Source organism: Netta rufina, assembly GCF_964035555.1.
Source record: "Netta rufina genome assembly, chromosome: 2".
Classification (NCBI taxonomy): domain Eukaryota; kingdom Metazoa; phylum Chordata; class Aves; order Anseriformes; family Anatidae; genus Netta; species Netta rufina.
Genome location: NC_140124.1, coordinates 72377047 through 72396381, shown reverse-complemented (window position 1 = coordinate 72396381; position 19335 = coordinate 72377047). Strand labels below are relative to the sequence as shown.

Here is a 19335-nt window from a genome sequence, read left to right as displayed (position 1 = left end):
GGAATATCTTTGAACAAATACAACATCTAAAGCAGTTAAAGTACAAAAAATGTCCTAGGTTTCCTGCATACTCAGGGACAAATGGATCCTTATGTACCAGGTATCAAGAGCTGGTCCTTTTATTCTGTGTGAAAGGTTTTGGCAGGCTGACTAACTCACAGTTAGAAATGCACATTAGCACATATATTTCTTATTTGTATTAATATTTTCTCAGAAATGGAAGAAATATAAAATGTTCAGATTATTTTCTTCACATTTAAAGAGATTCTAAAAATTGCATAACATAACTTTGAAAATTATAAAACATCACTTCTCTTCTAATGAGAACTCTTTTTTTTGACAAAGCAAGGTTAAAAAAAAAAGTTTTTTAACGTTATCATTTTTAACAAATTAATCCTGGAACATGTATTGCAGGGTACAAACATTTAATTTATCTTTCCTTATGTAAGACTACTATACCACAACTATGACTGTAACATTACTTTTTTACTTCTCTTCAGGAAGTGTAATTGAAGCCCTTTGCAAAATTACAGTAGCTATTATGTTAATGATACTGAATCAAAACACAGAGGATCAAAATCAGCCCATCCTACCATTGTGACTTATTGCAATAATACATGAGTATTTCAGCAATAAAAATAATGTCATTGCTTATTTTTCTTCTCCTTTCTTTGTATGCCATGCTTTTCAGTTAAATTTCTCTTCAATTTCCTTATTAGATGGGATGCTAAATGGGACTTACTGAGGTTTGTCACAGTCAGAATTGTGGCTTCAAGGGAAGTACTAACCAAAACTGCATATATCAAGTGTATAAGCCCTGAGACAGGCTGAGCCTCAGCTAAACTGCAAACTCTCTTTTGGTTAGTTTCCTTTTCTCTGTTACCATACTTGTGGGTTATGAACCTGACTCTTAACTGTATGAATACTTTATTTAAGAACAATCTGGGAAGCACATCTGATTGGTGCTTATTTTATTTGTTTTATTTAGAAATATGGTTTACCGCATATATTTAAAAGATCATATGTTTCTGGCTGCGGTAGATAAGTGTTTTTGGAGATGCATATGGACTGAGGTATGCCAGGTTTGATCCCTGTAAAAAAAAACACTTCAAAGAAGTAATTAGAACATAAAAATAGAGGTTATAAATCTATCTGCTCATGTGAATTGATATTTTTTCTGTACTGACTCTAAATACATCCGACTTTCTTTTAAATAAATTACCAAAATAAGAGCTACATGTTCCAAAACACCAAAAAGACTCTGAAGAAGGTGAAGAAGAACATGAAACATTTCTGTATAAATGTATCAGTATGATGGTTGCAGTTCCTAAATAGAGGTGAATACATGGTAACAATAATCACTGAAATAGATGCATAGCTGAAAAATTCTACTTGCAAAACACAGCAGTATGTCTCAGGAGTAGGCATAGTGAGTTCAGTAGGATCATAACCTGAAATCTCAAATACATTTTGCCTATCAACTACTTATTGCATCTTGTACAATACTGTGGTGTGTTTTTTTGTTTGTTTGTTTTGTTTGTTTGTTTGTTTTGTCTGTTTTTGTTTTTGTTTTTGTTTTTGTTTTTGTTTTTCATCACTGCAGATTTCCCTTCTTTAGAGAGTCTAGTTAGAAATGAACTAGCCACATAATGTAAGCTGCCAAACAGTGCTCTGCAAGGGAAGATCTTTGCTTTTCAATAATCAGCATCTCTCATATCTTGTTGGTTTTACCGCTGATGCATCCACTTGGCTGATAATTGAAGGCCCAAAGTTTATAGTCATAAATGTATTGCAGTAATCTGATAGAAAATGTTCCATCTACTGATGACACAGTGTTATCAGGCTTGAGTTACATAAGAATTTTCTGTATGCTTTTCTTCAATTAATTCTCTATGGTCTTGTTTGAGATAAGTAGATTCTGCAAGTTTTGCTTTGTTTAGGACAAATAGATTCTGATTACATCAAGATCAGCACACTAGACAGATGCTTCCACTGACATGTTTTGTACATCAAGGCTAATGATTGCAGTCTTCACAGTGTGTAGGAGATCCAGAGTTGCTGTGTTTAGAGTGGAGTTTTACAAGTAAAATGATACCCCATTTATTGATTTTGTTGTTTGGTACATCTACCTCATTTTTTTTAGGATAAAGCAGAATTTAAATACAATTCATGGCTTAAAACATTTTTATGAAGCTTGATTGTTGAAACTTGATTGTTTCATGGTAGTGCATTGACATAACATGAAATTACATACATAAATAATTTGTTTGACCTCACTTTTTTAACATGTCATTTTATGAAAAGTACACAACCATGTTTAAGTAGGAATGTTATATGAAAGTACTCCAGTTACCTATGAAAAAGCAAGTGCTAGTAAAGTCTACACAGCATCTAATATCCAATTTTGTTCATATAACTCCATTGGCTAGTTAAATACAAATGTATTTACTGCTCAAATTCATTTCAGATTTATACTCCACTGTTATTTTCCATACCCTCCATTGTAGTCCCATGTAGTACCTGTGGTCCTGATACTTAACAATAGGCTGGCAGCTGGTTGACCACTTGGATGCTGCCAGATGAGATGACTGAAACTGAATTTTCTCTGATTTTCTCTTAGCAGTCTTTCTCCTCCAACCAGTAATTGTTAACAGTCCTATAGGGTCAGAATGTCATTGAGGCCTCAGTCCTTTTGTCAGGTCTGCATGAAATTGGACAGGGGTTACAAGTTAGTGAAGACTATTAAATTAAAGTGATCATAGAATCATAGAATATCCAGAATTGGAAGGGACCCACGAGGATCATCGAGTCCAGCTCCTGGCTACACACAGGAGCACACAACAATCAAACTGTCTGAGAGCATTGTACAAATGCTTCTTGAACTCCGTCAGGCTCAATTCTGTGGTCACTGCAATGGTGAGCTTGTTCCAGTGCCTGACCACCCTTTGGTGAAGAGCCTTTTCATAACATCCAGTCTGAACCTCCCTTGACGCATGTCCATGCCATTCCCTTGGGTCCTTCCACAACACCCTTATATTTCTGTTCTTGAAAAGGTGTATTCCACCTGCACGTGCTAAATACAGCATTCTGTTTCTTCAGGACTGATGTTACTAATATATAAATTTTATTTTATCCTCATTTTTTCTCATTCCTGTGTTTCAGAGATGCGGTTTTTGAGTGTTGAGTGTCTGTTTCCAGGTGGTTCACAATCTAGGATATGTTTTTCTAAAGTTATAGTTTACATGTTTCTACAAGTTACATTCAAGAAGGTTTGAAGTCTTGAAATTACCAAATTTTTTTTTATATACATATGTTCCAAGTTCTCTAAAGAAATTCAGCTAATAATCATCATATCATATTATTATTATTATTGTTATTATTGTTATTTTTATTATTATTTTTCAGCTGCAAGGTTTAGGTAGGACTATTCTTCTTTAAGAAGAATAAGAAGTAATTAAACAGAGTCAGGTTCAGAAACAGTTCTTTTTGTAAATAGACTCATGTAGAACAAGCCTGTTGTACATAATCAATTGACTAAAGGGCCATTATTAATGTCTCATTAAAAGATGAAATGAGTAGCAATCATTACATTACAGGGAAAATAATGTATTTTTAGGTGATAGGAAAATACAGCATAATACCTATATTATTTTCTTTTATGTTATATGCTATATTATTTTCTTTTATGTGGCATCTTTTTAGTTCTGTTGTGTAAAATGAGTCATCATAATGAGATTTAAATAGACTGTTGTTAGAAAATATAAGGATTATTCACAGATAATTCCTTTTTGCTGTGTTAATATTAACATGTTAATATTAACATCATTAACATCTCTGTTAATATTGACAGTTTTCCTGCAAAGCTGAATTCTTGTCCAACATGCTAATCTCAGATAACATTAGACATAAAGATTAATCCATAACATTTTAGTATATTATTAAGACATCTTAAATAACAGGTTAACTTTGATATTAAAAAAAAAAAAAAAAAAAAAGACCTACAAATAATTACTTGTAACCTTGAAATTCTAGCTTTTAGTGCTGATGAGATGTAAACAATGTTTCAAGGAGGCTTTTGAAATTATGATGATATCTCCATAAATCAGATTTTTTTTTCTTTTCATAAAGAAAAAGGGTAGCAAGATTTTCTTGTGTTAAAAATGTTCTTAGGATTGGGTTCCAGGTTGCTGCAAAAGCCTGGCAATGCAGTTGGAAGTGTACATTTGTATTAAAATTTGATATATTTGCGTAATAGACACATGGTGTAATTGTGGTGCTAATGAATATACTACTTCTCCCATATTCTAAAAGCTGTAGTTTCACACAATTTTTGTGTGCTCAGGTTCCAAAGTAATGAGCAGTGAGGGACAGTGTGAGTATGGCTGGAGTTAGTATCCTTACGTTTGCTGTTGCAGAGTCATCACGTTTGTCTCTAAGCCCCATGACCTTAATTGTTCTTTGTTTAGAAATAGCTCTGTAATATCAGCAACTGAATGTGCAGCAGATAGATAAGAACTAGGAAGCTTTCATTTCCAGAATATTAATTTATTTCTGACTGGCAGCTGGTAGACCATTTAAAGAGGAAAAACGCTTGTATTTTTCAACAGGCTTGTATTACCTGTTGCAGGTGTGTGACTTCAGTGTATTGGACCAAAAGATGACAGCTTTTAGTCTTAAACATAGGAGAAGTATGGTACTTTTTGATTTCCCAGAAGTGTTCAAGTCTCCAGCCTAACAAGATTGCTGATGCGAGGGCAACAGGCTGTTTAAGAGGCATCTAGCACCAAAAATGTCCTGGGACCCGAACAGTTTAAAGGGACAAACCTCAGTGATGAGCGATTTTCTAAAATTTCTCTTATGTTTTGTCTTTCTAACTTAGTAGAACTAAATATCAACCTATGATGTCCTTTAAGAGATGGATATTTGAGATGAATACATTATTTAGTAAATTTATTTATTTAATCATTTATTTAATTAATTATTTGATTAACTTAACATTACTTAATGTTCATTAAGTACCTAAGAGAGTTAAGAGCTAAGAAATAAAGTATATGCATCAGATTACTTGCTTTCATAGACTGGACAAATATTGTGTAAAGTGATTTTCATCATTGCCTTCTTTTGTTTATTTGTGAGAAGATTAATATGTTCACGTATTTTCACAACATTTGAAGTTAAAGCTAAAAAATTGTTTCATTTATCATTGGAATCTGATGTTGAGTTGTAAAATGGCATTTGATCGCAGAATGAGTGTCATGATATTCTTTCTTGAGCAGGATATGTGTGATTGCTATAATCAGATTTTTACTGTAAATTTTAAAGGAAATAAGCATAATACTTTTCATGAGTATGTCAGAATGGGATTTAAAAACTCACCTTCAACAAGAATTCATGATAATAAGATTTAATCACACTTTTTTTTTTTTTTTAATGGAAATCAAATATAAAGAGAAGCTGGGAGGGGTAAAATATGTTTACATCAAAATCTGGCTAAATATTTGTGGCAAATATGTGTTCTGTGTAGTGAGCTTTAATGCCAACTATGTGTATCAACTTCACTTCTAAGGGTAGGATATGGAATCTGGCTGTATTTTTTATTTCACTTTATTGGGTATTGTCTAGAGGATTTTTATGTACAAGGTAGATTATTCATTATATGTGTCATACACCAAATTCAAACAAAATAATTTTGAAATATTCTGACTTTTTTTTATCCCATAAGGTTTCCGAGTGAGGCAGTAATGGTTTGAAGGGTTGGGGGGGTTGTTGTTTACTGGGTAGAGAAATTAGAGTAGGACCATGCCATTTTAAGGGATATTCTTCATGCCTTTCTTTTCATGCCCTTTGCATGGTAAACCTCAACGGGAGTAGAATCCAGGCTCTGCTAATGACAGGAAAAACAAACAAACAAACAAATAAAAAAACCTCCACCACCACCGACAGAGCAACAAACCTAACAAGTACATCAGATATTTACTTATTTCTCTATTAATTCAGTATTATGCTAGTCCTCCTTTCCTTTGTAAGGTAATTCTTTCTGTTTCAGAGAGCATTATAATCTAGAAAAGTAATTCAAATTTATCAACAAAACATATTAAGAAATACAGGGAATAACATGCTTGTTGAGTTGCTTTATATACTGACATATTTCATTTTTTGGAGAGATTCAGACAGATAAATTGCTTTTCTGAGAGTAAAGCAGCACTATATGTTGTCTGTAGGCTAACTGAAATGGAAAGTGAATCATTCTACAAATCAATAAGTTGTTTCCGTACTGTAATAATAGATAAGCCATATAGTTTATTGAAAGAAAGATGAAGATCACTTACATGAATTTAAACAATGTTTCTGTTAGCATAGATTAAAGCCTTGTGAAGTGGTATTACTAGCCTGTACAGTACATTAACTGTAAAAGAGTATTAATTTACTCATTTCATGAGCCAAGTGAATGCATCCAAGTGAATGCTTATATAGAAACTGAGAATCGAATCAACCTCTACAGAATCTTGATCCATAAGTTACTGAACAGCCCCTCTAAGACAATGTAGAGCATCTCCAATACTTTTAAAGTCCTGCTTTACAACAGCTGCTGGGAGACTGTGATTCTGGGAGTGTGGGAACAGTCTGTTCAACTCTGACAGATTTTATGAAACAGTTTTGGTACAGAGTGGTACGTGATCCTTAGCACTTATAAATCCCCAACAGGTTTTAGGGGATGAGACAGGCTCATAGCCTGTGATAAAGAATCATGAATTCATAGTATACCTATCCCACAATCCTTTTATTTTTAATGCCCTTTTAAATAGTTTGTTAATGCCCAAAGAAACATTAATTTGAGCCTTTAGTTGGTTCCTCTACTTTCCAGAAATAAAGTTTACAACTATTTAGTGTTTAGCAAACACAATTCCAATCTCTACATCTAGTGTAAGAAAATATCTATAATATATTTTATCTAACCTTCATGTTGCTGAATTTTATCTTCTTCTTTGTTTAAATTCTCATTTAAAGACATTTCTGACCTCATGATCTAGCCATTTTAGTTTTCAACAGTTTTCTTTGAATTGCATCCATTATAATTATTATTTATTTATTTATTAAAACATGTCAGTTCTTCAAATACTGACAGGTAAGTGATGAATGATTCTAAATATTTATTGTGCTTGAATGTTTAGCATTTCAGAGTGTTTGAAGTTGATATCGGTAACATGATTTTCTGAAACAGATGGCTAACACTTGGGGTGTGATTATGAAGCAAAGTGTAGTGTCATGACGATATATTTGAGCTAGCTTGACAATTTGGAAGTCTCTAATTAGTTCACCCTATCATATGGGTTATAACACTTCCCATTCCTGAAGGGGCTTGGTTATGTAACATATTCCTTATGACCTCTGCATAACATAATCATTATGGCCTCACTCTTTTCCTTTTTAGAATGCATTAGTCAGAGCTAAAATGTCAAAAGACCACATTTCACATTCATTTTAACAATAAGTAAATTCCAGAATTAATCTCATCCCATCATTATAACTTTATGTATGAAACAAAGCAACCATCAGTGTGAAAGTGTCAGTTGATATCATTTGTAAACATGAAGCATTGCAGCAGAATTCAAGGAAGTGCATTTATTTCAAAATTAGTGAAGATGCCTTTTAGATATATACCAAAGATCTAACTATGCATTTTAATTGAATCAACTACTAAGCAACTTTCCTATTACATCAGACTTGGCATTTTCTTTCTTATATGGTAGATTTTATTTTTTATCTTGTTCTGTTGGATATTTCTTGTTTCCTTTGAGATTTCCTACCTGCTGCACGGTCACTTGTTTTTTCTTTTCAAAGTAAACCTCTCTCTCACAGAATCACAGAATCATCTAGGTTGGAGACCTCCAAGATCACTGAGTCCAACCTCTGGCCTAACACTAATACTAACAAGTCCTCCAGTAAACCATATCGCTAAGCTCTACATCTAAACGTCTTTTAAAGACCTCCAGGGATGGTGACTCCAATACTTCCCTGGGCAGCCTATTCCAACGCCTAACAACCCTTTCAGTAAAGAAGTTCTTTCTAATATCCAACCTAAAGCTCCCCTGGGCACGACTTTAGCCCATTCCCCCTCGTCCTGTCACCAGGCACGTGGGAGAATAGACCAACCCCCACCTCGCTACAGCCTCCTTTAAGATCTCCTCTTAGCCTCCTCTTTTCCAGACTGAACAGCTCACTCAGGCACTCCTTGTAAGACTTGCTCTCCAGACCCCTCACCAGCTTCATTGCCCTTCTCTGGACTCGCTCAAGCACCTCGATGCCTTTCTTGTAGAGAGGGGCCCAAAACTGAACACAGTACTCAAGGTGCGGCCTCACCAGAGCCAAGTACAGGGGGACTTTTTTTCTTTTTGGACAAATAATGTTTAGTGCATTCATGTATCCTTCTCACACTACTGTTTGTGTATTTGTATTATAGACTAGTTTTACAAAAACAATGGAAGACCTTAAATAGATTTAGGAACCACTGAACAAGGAATTAACAAATTATTAGTAAAATTGTCGATTCTCTATCAGGTGTCTGAAGTTAGTTTTATTTTATAGATACTATGCATTCCCTCTGCAATTGCAACTTATGTAGATTCATAGGTTTCTTCAATTCACTTGCCAAATAATGTGCTTTGTTTGTTTGTTTGTTTCTGCCATAACGTGTTCAGTCTCAGAATTCCTCTTAAATCTTGCCTTTCTCTTTCTGTATGCTTATCAAGGGTGCGTCTGCTATCGTGCCAGGTTGTTTAAACCCAGCAACCTGTAACAACATGTTATCTTTTATATGGAGCATATTCTGATCCACCCTCCTGCACTTCAGTGTTTCACTATTGCATTCACTATCACAGAATGCTTTAAGAAGAGAGAAAAAACTGTAGTTTCAGAAGATATATAGCAATTGATGTTTCTCTTTGTTTCTGTGTTGGAGTTTGGCCTGTGATATAAACTGTGATGTTATGCAGATTCTTAGGAGAGTCTTGAATGAGGGATGTTTGGCGTTCTTTTGGTACGTGTACACCATGTATGGTGCTGGTAGGTTTCTACACCAACATTACTGGAGAAAATGTCTTTGAGCTCTCTTACTGGCCTAGTTTCAGACAGAGTTAAATAATTAAGTTTGTTTGCTACTCTTTTCTCTTTGTAGCATCTTCCTATCCCCCAGGACATGTTGTACCTTTTAGGAGATTTTATCAAAAAGGAAACTGATAGTTAAGAAAATTATTAAAAATAAATAAATCATTTTATGTTGATTAATCTAACAGGTTATAAAAACACTGAAAGGAGTTCACACCTTTTATGGTCACAGTTCTGTAGTTCATTTATGTAGTTCATAGTGTAAAGGACACTATGTTAATTGTCCTTTACAATAGATACCAAGGAAAATATGTGTGTAAAGGGGATGTTCTGCAACAACACCACCACAAACAACAAAAGCAATAATGGCAAAATAATAAGGATTAATTACTTTTTCAACTGACCAAATTTCAGAAAAACAAATAAGGAATATAACATACAGAGATTTTCCAGTTCAAAAGTGTTTGTTTGTCTACTCCTTTGATGATAAGTTGCTGAAGATAAATATATTTTGCTTATAGAGAAGGTAAACTTTCTTAAATACTGGTGTGAAGTAAATTCCAGAGTTAATTTCTGTGTTATATGATGAGCAGCAAAAAAAAAAAGGGCTGTGAAAACCTAAGTCCTGCATTAGGTAATTTGGATTTTGAATGAAGGCATCCAATGGAAGATGCAGTTTCCTTTTGGATTCTCTTGGGAGTATAAATATGTTCATAGGTTTGATTATTTGTCAGCTTTCCATATGAAGTAGTGTCCCATTTTCATAGATATGTATTAGCACATAAAGGTTCTGTACTTTAGTTTGGCTAGAAAATGTCCAAGCTGTTTTTTTTGTTTGTTTGTTTGTTTGTTTTTTGTCCCCTTCCCCCTCAGAACATTATCAACTTTATGTTCCTGAATCAGCTCAAGTTGGATCAGCAGTTGGCAAAATTAAGGCAAATGATGCAGACACTGGCTCAAATGCAGACATGAAGTACACAATTATAAATGGTGATGGTGCTGGAGTGTTCTCCGTATCCACTGACAAAGAAACACGGGAAGGAATTCTTTCTCTGAAGAAGGTAAGCAATAGACATTGAAAGTTCCCAATGTAGATCATTAAAAATGTTATGATGAATGCTGTAATATTTGTCTTACTGTGTAAACCTATTGAAGTTTCTCCACACACTGGTTCCTGAGATAGAACCATAGAGTCATTTAGGTTGGAAAAGACCCTTCAGATCATCAGGTCCAACCATCACCTAACATTACAAGTCCACCACTAAACGACATCCCTAAGCACTGCATCCACTCGTCTCTTAAATACCTCCAGGAATAGCGATTCCACCGCCTCCCTGGACAGCCTGTTCCAATGCCTAACTGCTCTCTCTGAGAAGAAATTCTTTCCATATCCAATCTAAAACCTCCCTGGAACAACTTGAGGACGTTTCCTCACATCCTATTAAAACTTTGCAGAGAAGGCAGAGAGAAAACCAAAAAAAGACAGAAACATATCTTTTGTGCTTTTTTCAATGGTCACATCTAATATTTATAATAAACTAAACCTTACTGAATTGTTTATTAAAAGGTTTTCTTTTCTTTTTCTGATATTTTACTCACTCAATTTCTTTGAAAGAACTGAAATTTGGCTGAAAGTTATACTGTTGTTCCTGAATGAACAACAGAAAATATAGAAAGTAGAAAATTTACCTGTGGGAATGAATGTGTAGTTAGGTTTTCATAGACTTCTATTCCTTGAATTTCTTGCCAGCTGTCATCTACAGGGTCAAATATCATGCACTGTATAATACGAACGCTAACATACTTATAAAGACTCAAAACTTAACTTGGTTGAGCCATTACACAGTTACTACAGTTACCATTTATATGAATTCCCTACGTTTATACCAGTCTATTTAAGCTACTAATTATAAAGTGTTGCCATTTAAGTTCATTCTTAACTGAATTCCATACACAAATCTAATTCTACAGACAATTTTGTCTGTCTATTAATTCTTCTGAAATGAGTTCATAGCAAATGTTTCTTGAAAAAAATCTGTCAACTTATGCTAATATTCTACGGATAGATTAAAATTCACTTTTATAATAACCCAGGGAGTTGGGTTAGTATATTTAAGCAATTTTTTTTTTTCAAAACCTTTCCAACAAAAGGAGAAATCCTTTATTGATTTGCTTTTACATGAACTAACAAACATCAATTAGTAATTTCCACATGGCTTTATTGTTACTGACTTTTTAGGCATCAGTCTTGCTTTAAGAAATTACATGTGCTTTAAAAAATGATGTAAGTGAATTTGCATTCATGTTTAGTTAACATGTATCCTGCACCTGACTGAAACTAGGAGGAATGAAAACCAGAATTGCTGAAAGAGGGAATGTGAGACAAGAGAATGCAAACAAAAACATAATAAAGAATGTGTTGTTTTTTGTTTTTTTGTGTGTGTTTGTGTGTGTGTGTGTGTGTTTTTTTCCACCTGAATAAATATGTATGTATGGAAAGCTTTATTTAAAATTTTAAAACAGATTTTGTTTTAAAAAAGGAAATGTGATTTTCATAATTTATAATGATTTAAAAAGTCATTCCTATCTTCCCAGTATCATTAAAAACTTTAATTCTATGTATTTCATAAAGGTGGGTTAATATCCCCCTTTTCCAACCATGTAAAAATAAACTCTGTCTTTTCTCTGCCAGTGAAGTTACTTCCTGGTGGCTTTGATGGAGGTGATGCCATAATCTCTTATTGTTTCCTCAAAATGAGCATTATTCTCTGTTTAAAAGTTCACCATGACTACTGTTCATTAAATACAATGTACACTTATATTAAGAACATGAAGAGGAAAGGAAGAATTGTCAACAAAACAAGGAAGTCCATACATCAAATGTATAAAATCACATTTATTAGTGTTCTTGGCAGACAAAATGGTTTGAGATAAATTTTCACTGTGTTTGAAATATGACAGCATATGAAACATATTTTGCCTGTTCTTATACATGCACACAACAGTCATTTGAGTCACTTTCCCATCAAGACAAGAAGGGGTACATTTTTCTTAGTTAATGTGATATTTCAGATTAACAGAAATGCAGCACTTAGAAATACATAAACTGGTGTGGAATACCTCCTTTCTTAACTCACAGAAATTATACTATCCTCTTGTACAGTACAGTACAGAAAGGTGATCTCATTTTTAAATTATTTTTACACAGATTTGTACACAGTTTAATAACTATTATTTATATCGTGTGCTGCAATTGCTTTTCATTTAGATTGTTTTTGAAGTTGAATGAGTTTAATAGCCTACCCAAAAATAAATAATCTACATTAAGAACAGAGTTGGTTTTGTTTCATACATCAAATGTCAACACCTTCAGCAACAGTAGAACAGAATGGTTTGTTCTCTTTCTATTACTTCTTTGGAAGAATGCATGGTAGGCACATCAGAAAAGTCAGAAGTAGCTGTTATTGTGTCTGAATATCTGAAGTCTTTCTGAAGACTGTCAGAAACCTTTTTAAAGCTTCTCTTTTTGAGGTTCTTATACAAAAATCAAACTTCTTAGTGCATTCATGCTAGGCTGATTAACATACCTTCAAAGTCTACAAATTGAAGGTACATTTCTATTTTCAATGTAAGCTGACCACAAACTCCCTATAATTTCCGTCTTTCTTTCTTTCTTTCTGCCCTTTGAAGCCACCCTTTCATTCGTAAAGATCCTTCTACACAGGGTAGATTACAAACTACCATACAGGAATTCCTCTTTGCCTAATTCAGTTCCTTGTTTGATTGGGAGACTAGAGGAAAAGTGAACAAAATACCACAGTGAAAGCCATAACTTCCCTGGATTCTTCAGAGAATGACTGGTCAGCATGTTGCCCCATGTTGTGACTTCAGGGAAGAACTTTAGTGATGTCAAGATGTGATGTCTAGAACTTTACTGATGTCAAGTCTTCAAATATATTTCAATTCCTAGGAAAAATTGACTGAAAAATCTGTGTGTCTTCCATTTTGTATAATGAGGCTGCAAATGTTCGGGTAACAGCTATTCACTTCTCATGAAATTCTCCTATTCCTCATTGGAGTCTGATATTATAAACGGAAATTGCAGTACAATGAATAGCAGTTCTTTCCAGTTAGTCCTATAGTCTAGTTTAGTTAAGCTACATTTAGTATTTTCAGTTATGCATGAAAATCAGAGTAACTGTTGGATACATACAGAAGATAAGCAGGTAATAGTCATGGAAAGATATTGTTCTTTGGGAAAATAAGGAACATGAACAATTCTGTCTAGGCCTATCTGAAATCTAAATGTTCTGTTTTCTTTCCAAGAAAGAGTTTATGATCTTCAGCTTTGTTACAATTTTAAGTAAATACATAAATTATTATTTAGATTTCTCTATAAGAGTGGTGCCTCTGTATAGTTCGGAGTGGTGCTATAAGAGTATAGCTATACCTATAAGAGGTAGGTGACTGAAACTCAATGCTGCTGTGAGGTAAATGGAGGAGGTTTTACATGTGTGAATGTCTTTACAAGTCATATTTGAGTATTTAATTCTTCTGAAAAGAGCAAGGGTTCAGAATGGACATAGCCACATCTTTCACTTTGGTTATCTGGAGATAAATCAGTCCTTTCGTGAGGAGTGCTTCACAAAAGTCCTTTTTCTGATGGGGTGGTTGAAATAATTCCTTTGTAAATTCAAATTATTTTGCATTATCATTTTTATGTTAAAACGCTTACCAAATTACACTAGCTTAGGTATTTTAAAATGAGTTTATGATTAATAGATCAAAAAAGAAAACAAACAAACAAAAAAACCCAACAACAACAACAAAACTGCTACTGCTAAAGAGCTCACGTTTCCTGAAATAATAGATGAGTCTGTGAGCAAGTTTCTTAGCATAGCATTAAACAGGTTGTAAATGGGGGCCCAAATTGTTCTTCAAATGTAAAATAAATGTCAGTTTTAATACATAAACAGTGTTTTAAGCAGAAGCCCAGAAAAATACGGTTCTGTAGATACAAGTTGCAACCAAATTTCAAATCTTGAGTATTTTATCAGATATGAAATGAAAGAGAGTATAACAACAGGACTTATGAGTTGTTCTATGTGGAATATCACATCTGACTTGCTTTGCTTGAAAATTTCTTCACTTATCCTCAGGAGAGAAGCAAAATAAAAAATAACACTAACTGTGATCCCCAGTAATAATAATCTGTAGCACAGTATGTGCAGCTTCTCAAAAAGTATCCGAAAATAATGTTGTTGTTTTTTTACCTCTGGGTATCACTGTACAGGAGAGTAAGCTCTTTTTCTTCTATGTCCCAGTATCTGCTTCTTTAGTTTGGAGAGGTTATGGGAAGAAAAAGAAAAAAAAAAAAAAAAAAATGGCCTTAGGCTCTTTGGCTCTTTGAAATATCTTTTTTTTTTTTTTTTTCTTTTTTTTCTTTTTCTTTTTTTTTTTTCTGATTATCTGAATGGATTATTCTTTCATTTTTAGACAAACATATATTTATATATTGGTCACATCCAGTTGAATAACTACACAACTGAAAACAACACTTCAGAATCTGTGTTATGCTTCATGTGTTTTCTAAGAAATTAATCTTCCTAAACAATCAATCCAATTGTCATCAGTATAAATTTAAGTTCATTTTCCAAAAAGTTATCGTATTTAAAATTTCCCATCCTATTTTAAACTTGTTTAATCTTAGAATATGTATGCTGCAGATCAGTGTAAATTGTTATTAAGCATTTGCCCTGTTCATAGCAGAAATACTACATAAATAAACGAATGACATCTTAACTTACAGAATTATATAGAATATATAATTGTATAGAATATATAGAACTGTATTTATTAAGCATATTTTTGTGTGAATTGATTTAATAGGAGTAGTATTTTTAACTTGGATTTTCACAGTAATAAATTTATCGGGTAATGGTAAATTTCCATGCCTTTAATATTTTTATGTATATATTCAAGAAAGGAAGACAGAGAAAGAGGAAAAAAAAAGTCTCAGGCTAGTACTGTTAAGAGAATTAATTAGTTTTCCTTCATTGCACAAAGGAGGATTTAAAGAAATATATAGCATAGGTAAATCCTGACCAACTGTATTGTTTATACATCATCAGTCAAATTTACTGTACATTTTATCTACAAAGTATGCACTGACATTAACAAATCACACATTTAGTACTTCATATTTCTTGCCTTAAGTACTACTTTTCCACTCTTGGAGTGATAGCAAATATGAGATTAGCCTTGGTTGAAGGCTTGAACACTTGTCTTGAGTTTTGTTTAGTCAGGCAGTTAGGTCCACACAGAACAATGTTAATTTTAATGAAGTTCTGTCATACCAGAATCTCTGCCTGTGGGGATTCCAGTGGTGAATCATGATCTTGTGTGGCATTTGAAATTTGAAGATTCTTTTAGTGTTATGGCTATGTTCTGAGACTGTTGGAAACTTACTGGTAGTATATATCTGTAAAAAATACTTGCTTTGCTAGCATAGTAATAAATATTACTATGTATCCTTTATATCCTTTATATCCTTTCTGGCTGAAGCCAGAAATTTGTAACCCAGAAATTTTTATTGAGGTGTTTATTATTATGTATGAGTACTTTTCCTCAAAATAGTGCATTTAAAGTGTAGCAATGTGAAAATTTGAAATCTATTCTATCACTTCCTGGAATGGCATATTTTTTGTGAAACTGATGAAAGATCAGTCAGCTGGTTTTGTATCCTCTCAAGTCTAATTGCTTCCCAGAAATTTTCTGAACTTTATGTAAGTGCAGTCAGACATGGTAAAAAAACAAACAAACAAACAAAAAAAAACAACACAGGGATTCTTCTTGCTACTTCTGTACAGACAACTGTGGTCCAAATTTATGAACTTGGCTTTATTTTATGAAAAACCTACGCTGTCAGGCTTTTGTTCTGTTGGCCTTGTCTTAATCACTGCAATCAGACCCTACCATCAGTATAGTACAATTCTGGACTGAGGGACTGGCTCTACATGTAAAGTGTACATCCTGAGATTAGAGAAGCATTCTGAAGGCAGATAGTTCTTCATCTATACATTTATCATTCCGTAGGAGAAAAAAAATATCTGGTCTTTCAGTCTCTCAGGCTATATGTGTTTGACAACACATTGTATAATACAGCCTTTGTCATTGATTATTAGTTTTCAAATCAGTTTTAAGGTATTTAATTTATCTAATAGAACTGGTATTTTTTATAGCCATTTCCTCAAGAAGTGCTAATACAGTATATGGGAAAAGTAACTTCCCACGAAAAAGTCTCATTACACTGTCTATGAAAGGTGTAATTTTTTTTAATGACAAAGAAGAAAGCAACCCAAAATAGTTGTGGTCCTGTAAATGTGGCCTACAGAAAAAAAAATAAAAATAAATAAATAAAAAAAAATTGATTACTTATGTATCTGCTGATGCAACCTTTTAAGTTAAATATCTTTTCAGCCACTTCTACTACATAACTATCTGACATTGAAAGAGTTGAGAGTTGGGTGTTTTGTCTTTTTGTCATATCTTGAATAAGACAGTATAATAGCATCCTAGCATAGAGTTAAAATAACACATCAAGACAGTAAATTAGCACACAATTGGACTTCTTTCCCATTCTGTTCTGTGAGCTCAGGATGGTTCTAACTACAGTAAGAGCTTGCAGAACTTACTGTTTAACACAAAAAGTTAAGGCTACTGACCAGTTTATGCTCCTGATTTTAATTGTAATTTCGATGTCAGAATCAGAAGGGTCATAGTAACAAATTCATGGCCATAAAACTTAAATTTAAGAGGATGCAACTATGAATTTAGTTTTCATGGACTGCAAGGCAATCATTTTTTTGCTTAGGGAGCCTGAATCATTACAGAGAAGGAAGACAGGTAGAAAACAAGGGAGATAAAATTTACACATGTGTAAATAGAGAGATAGAAATGGAACTTCTAAGAAAGGAAGTGTCCATACTGTGGGATACAAGAGCGAGACCATCTTCTACGTAGTAGAGAGGATAGGATTGCTAGTAGGAATCTATTTCTTTTAATAACAGGATAAGGCTAAAGTGGCAATGATACTTCTGGTGGATGGCACAGCTGGGATTTTACTTGCTATTGGGTTTTATTTGGACCTTCAGAGAAGAATGTCATCCATAGAAGGCATATCCTGAGCTACAGACTTTCTTCCCATTTGTGACTGTATAACCCACATGCAGTGAGGCAGTACATAGTAAGACAGGCTGAAGAGTTGTCTCCCTTGTTGTGGCTGGTAAAAAGTTTAGAAGAAAATGGTCTAGACTATAGGCATACATCATGCATATGACTCTTTTTAGAAAAACACCCATTTAGGCTATCCTTACATGTTTAAATTTCTGTCTTGTTTGATAAATGAGTGTATTCATGCAGGGAGTTGCCTTTTTCAGTTGGGGATTTAAGAGAATAGATGCTCAAAAAATTTTATCATCCTTGTCACTGTCTATTAAATATGTTAATTCAAGGTATTAATTTAATTTGGGACATGCTAGTCTACAACTTTTTAAATATTTAGCGATGACCAATAAAATTTGAAGGATGATAAAATTTAGAGATTACATTATCACAGGAGAAGAATCTGTCTTTCAGTTTCACCCCTGAGTTCTTCCAAAAGTGGCACCTTGCCTACAGTTCTTTTGGAGAAAAAAAAAAGAAAAAAAAATCATCTTACTCTTTCTACTTAAAATGTATGCCAGTGACTACCAGAATATCACAGTAACCTGAAGAAATGTAGTTTGCTACCAAATTAAAATGAAAAGATATAGTTAGCTACCAGGCTAAACTGAAGCATGGAATGGTAATGACAAATGATAAATAATAATAAATCTTTTTTTCTGCCAACAGCCACTCAACTATGAAAAAAAGAAATCCTATACACTTAATATAGAAGGAGCAAATACTCACCTTGATTTCCGCTTTTCACACTTGGGACCATTCAAAGACGTAACAATGCTGAAGATCATAGTTGGAGATGTAGATGAACCTCCACTCTTCACTATGCCTTCGTATGTCATGGACGTTTATGAAAATGCGAAGATCGGGACTGCAGTTGGCACAGTAACTGCACAAGATCCTGACACTGCCAGCAGTTTAGTGAGGTATAGTAAGTGCAAGTTATACTGGATTTAATTGAATTCCACAAGCTGAATGTTCACTGAGATCTAGGATGTATGAAATGTGTTTTTGGCCACTTGCCGAGGTGATCTGCTCCGGGGCAGGCGCGTTCTGCAGCGGAGCGGGGGATTGGGCCAGGCAAGGCTAAATTTTCCAGCATCGAACCTACTTGAGGGAGCCGCCAGGACCCGGCAGCCCTCGTGAGGGAGGCTGACGAGGCGTAGGCGGAGCCAGCAGCACCCCCTGCCCAGCCGTTCAAAAGCTGCCCCTAGGGAGCGCGGTGACCAGGGCGGGCAAACAGGGCGTGGCGCATCAGAAGGGAATGGCGCGGCAGTTCGCGCAGGCAGGGTGAGCAGGCAGGGCAGAGTGCTCTCCCCCACCCATACGAACACCTCCTTAATGACAGCCTCCCGTTAGCTAGGCTGCAATGGTCTCCACCAGGCACGGTGCGCTCTCCAGGAAGACGGTACACACCCAGACTGACTGCCTGTTCAAAAATGCAGCAGTTCAGGTCACTGGATGCAGGGAGTGCCTGAGCCTGTTGCTGCCATCGGCGGGAGGCAGGGACACCGTGTGTGTGAGGTGTGAGCAGGTGGATGACCTGGTCCGCATGGTGGCGGAGCTCAAGGGGGAGGTGGAGAAGTTGAGGGATATCAGGGAGTACGAGCGGGAGATAGACTGGTGGAGTAAGTCCCTGCAGGACCTCAAGGAGAGGTACCGGGGTGAGACAACCCAAATGGGGGTGGACCCCCTGCCCTGCTGCCATCGGGCAGAGGGAGGGGACCTGGGAGTTGAGGAGGAGTGGAGACAGGTCCCTGATCGACATTGCAGGTGATGCCCTCCCCTTCCAGCCTCACTTTCCCAGGTGCCCTAACACAACAGGTTTGAGGCCCTGGAGCTTGAGAGACCAGTAGCTGAGGAAGAGGTAGCAAGTGTTCCCAGGAGGATGCCTAGGGTGAGGAAGTCGACTCCACGCCTCAGGACTGCCTCCATGAAGACAGAAAGAAGGGTGATCGTTGTGGGCGACTCCCTTCTCAGGGGAACAGAGGGCCCTATTTGTCAGCCTGA

At 35.1% G+C, this 19335-nt stretch overlaps 1 protein-coding gene across 2 annotated transcripts in view; it reads left to right on the top strand.

The window, feature by feature from the left end:
- The window catches only part of CDH18 (cadherin 18), a gene marked incomplete at both ends in the record, with an annotated part of 199368 nt that overhangs the window by 122518 nt on the left and 57515 nt on the right, over positions 1-19335 (top strand). For both annotated transcript variants that reach the window (XM_084281808.1, XM_084281807.1), the window contains 2 exons: positions 9979-10166; positions 17998-18251. In XM_084281808.1, the coding sequence (XP_084137934.1) occupies positions 9979-10166; positions 17998-18251 (442 nt within the window). The remainder of the gene's footprint in view (positions 1-9978; positions 10167-17997; positions 18252-19335) is intronic.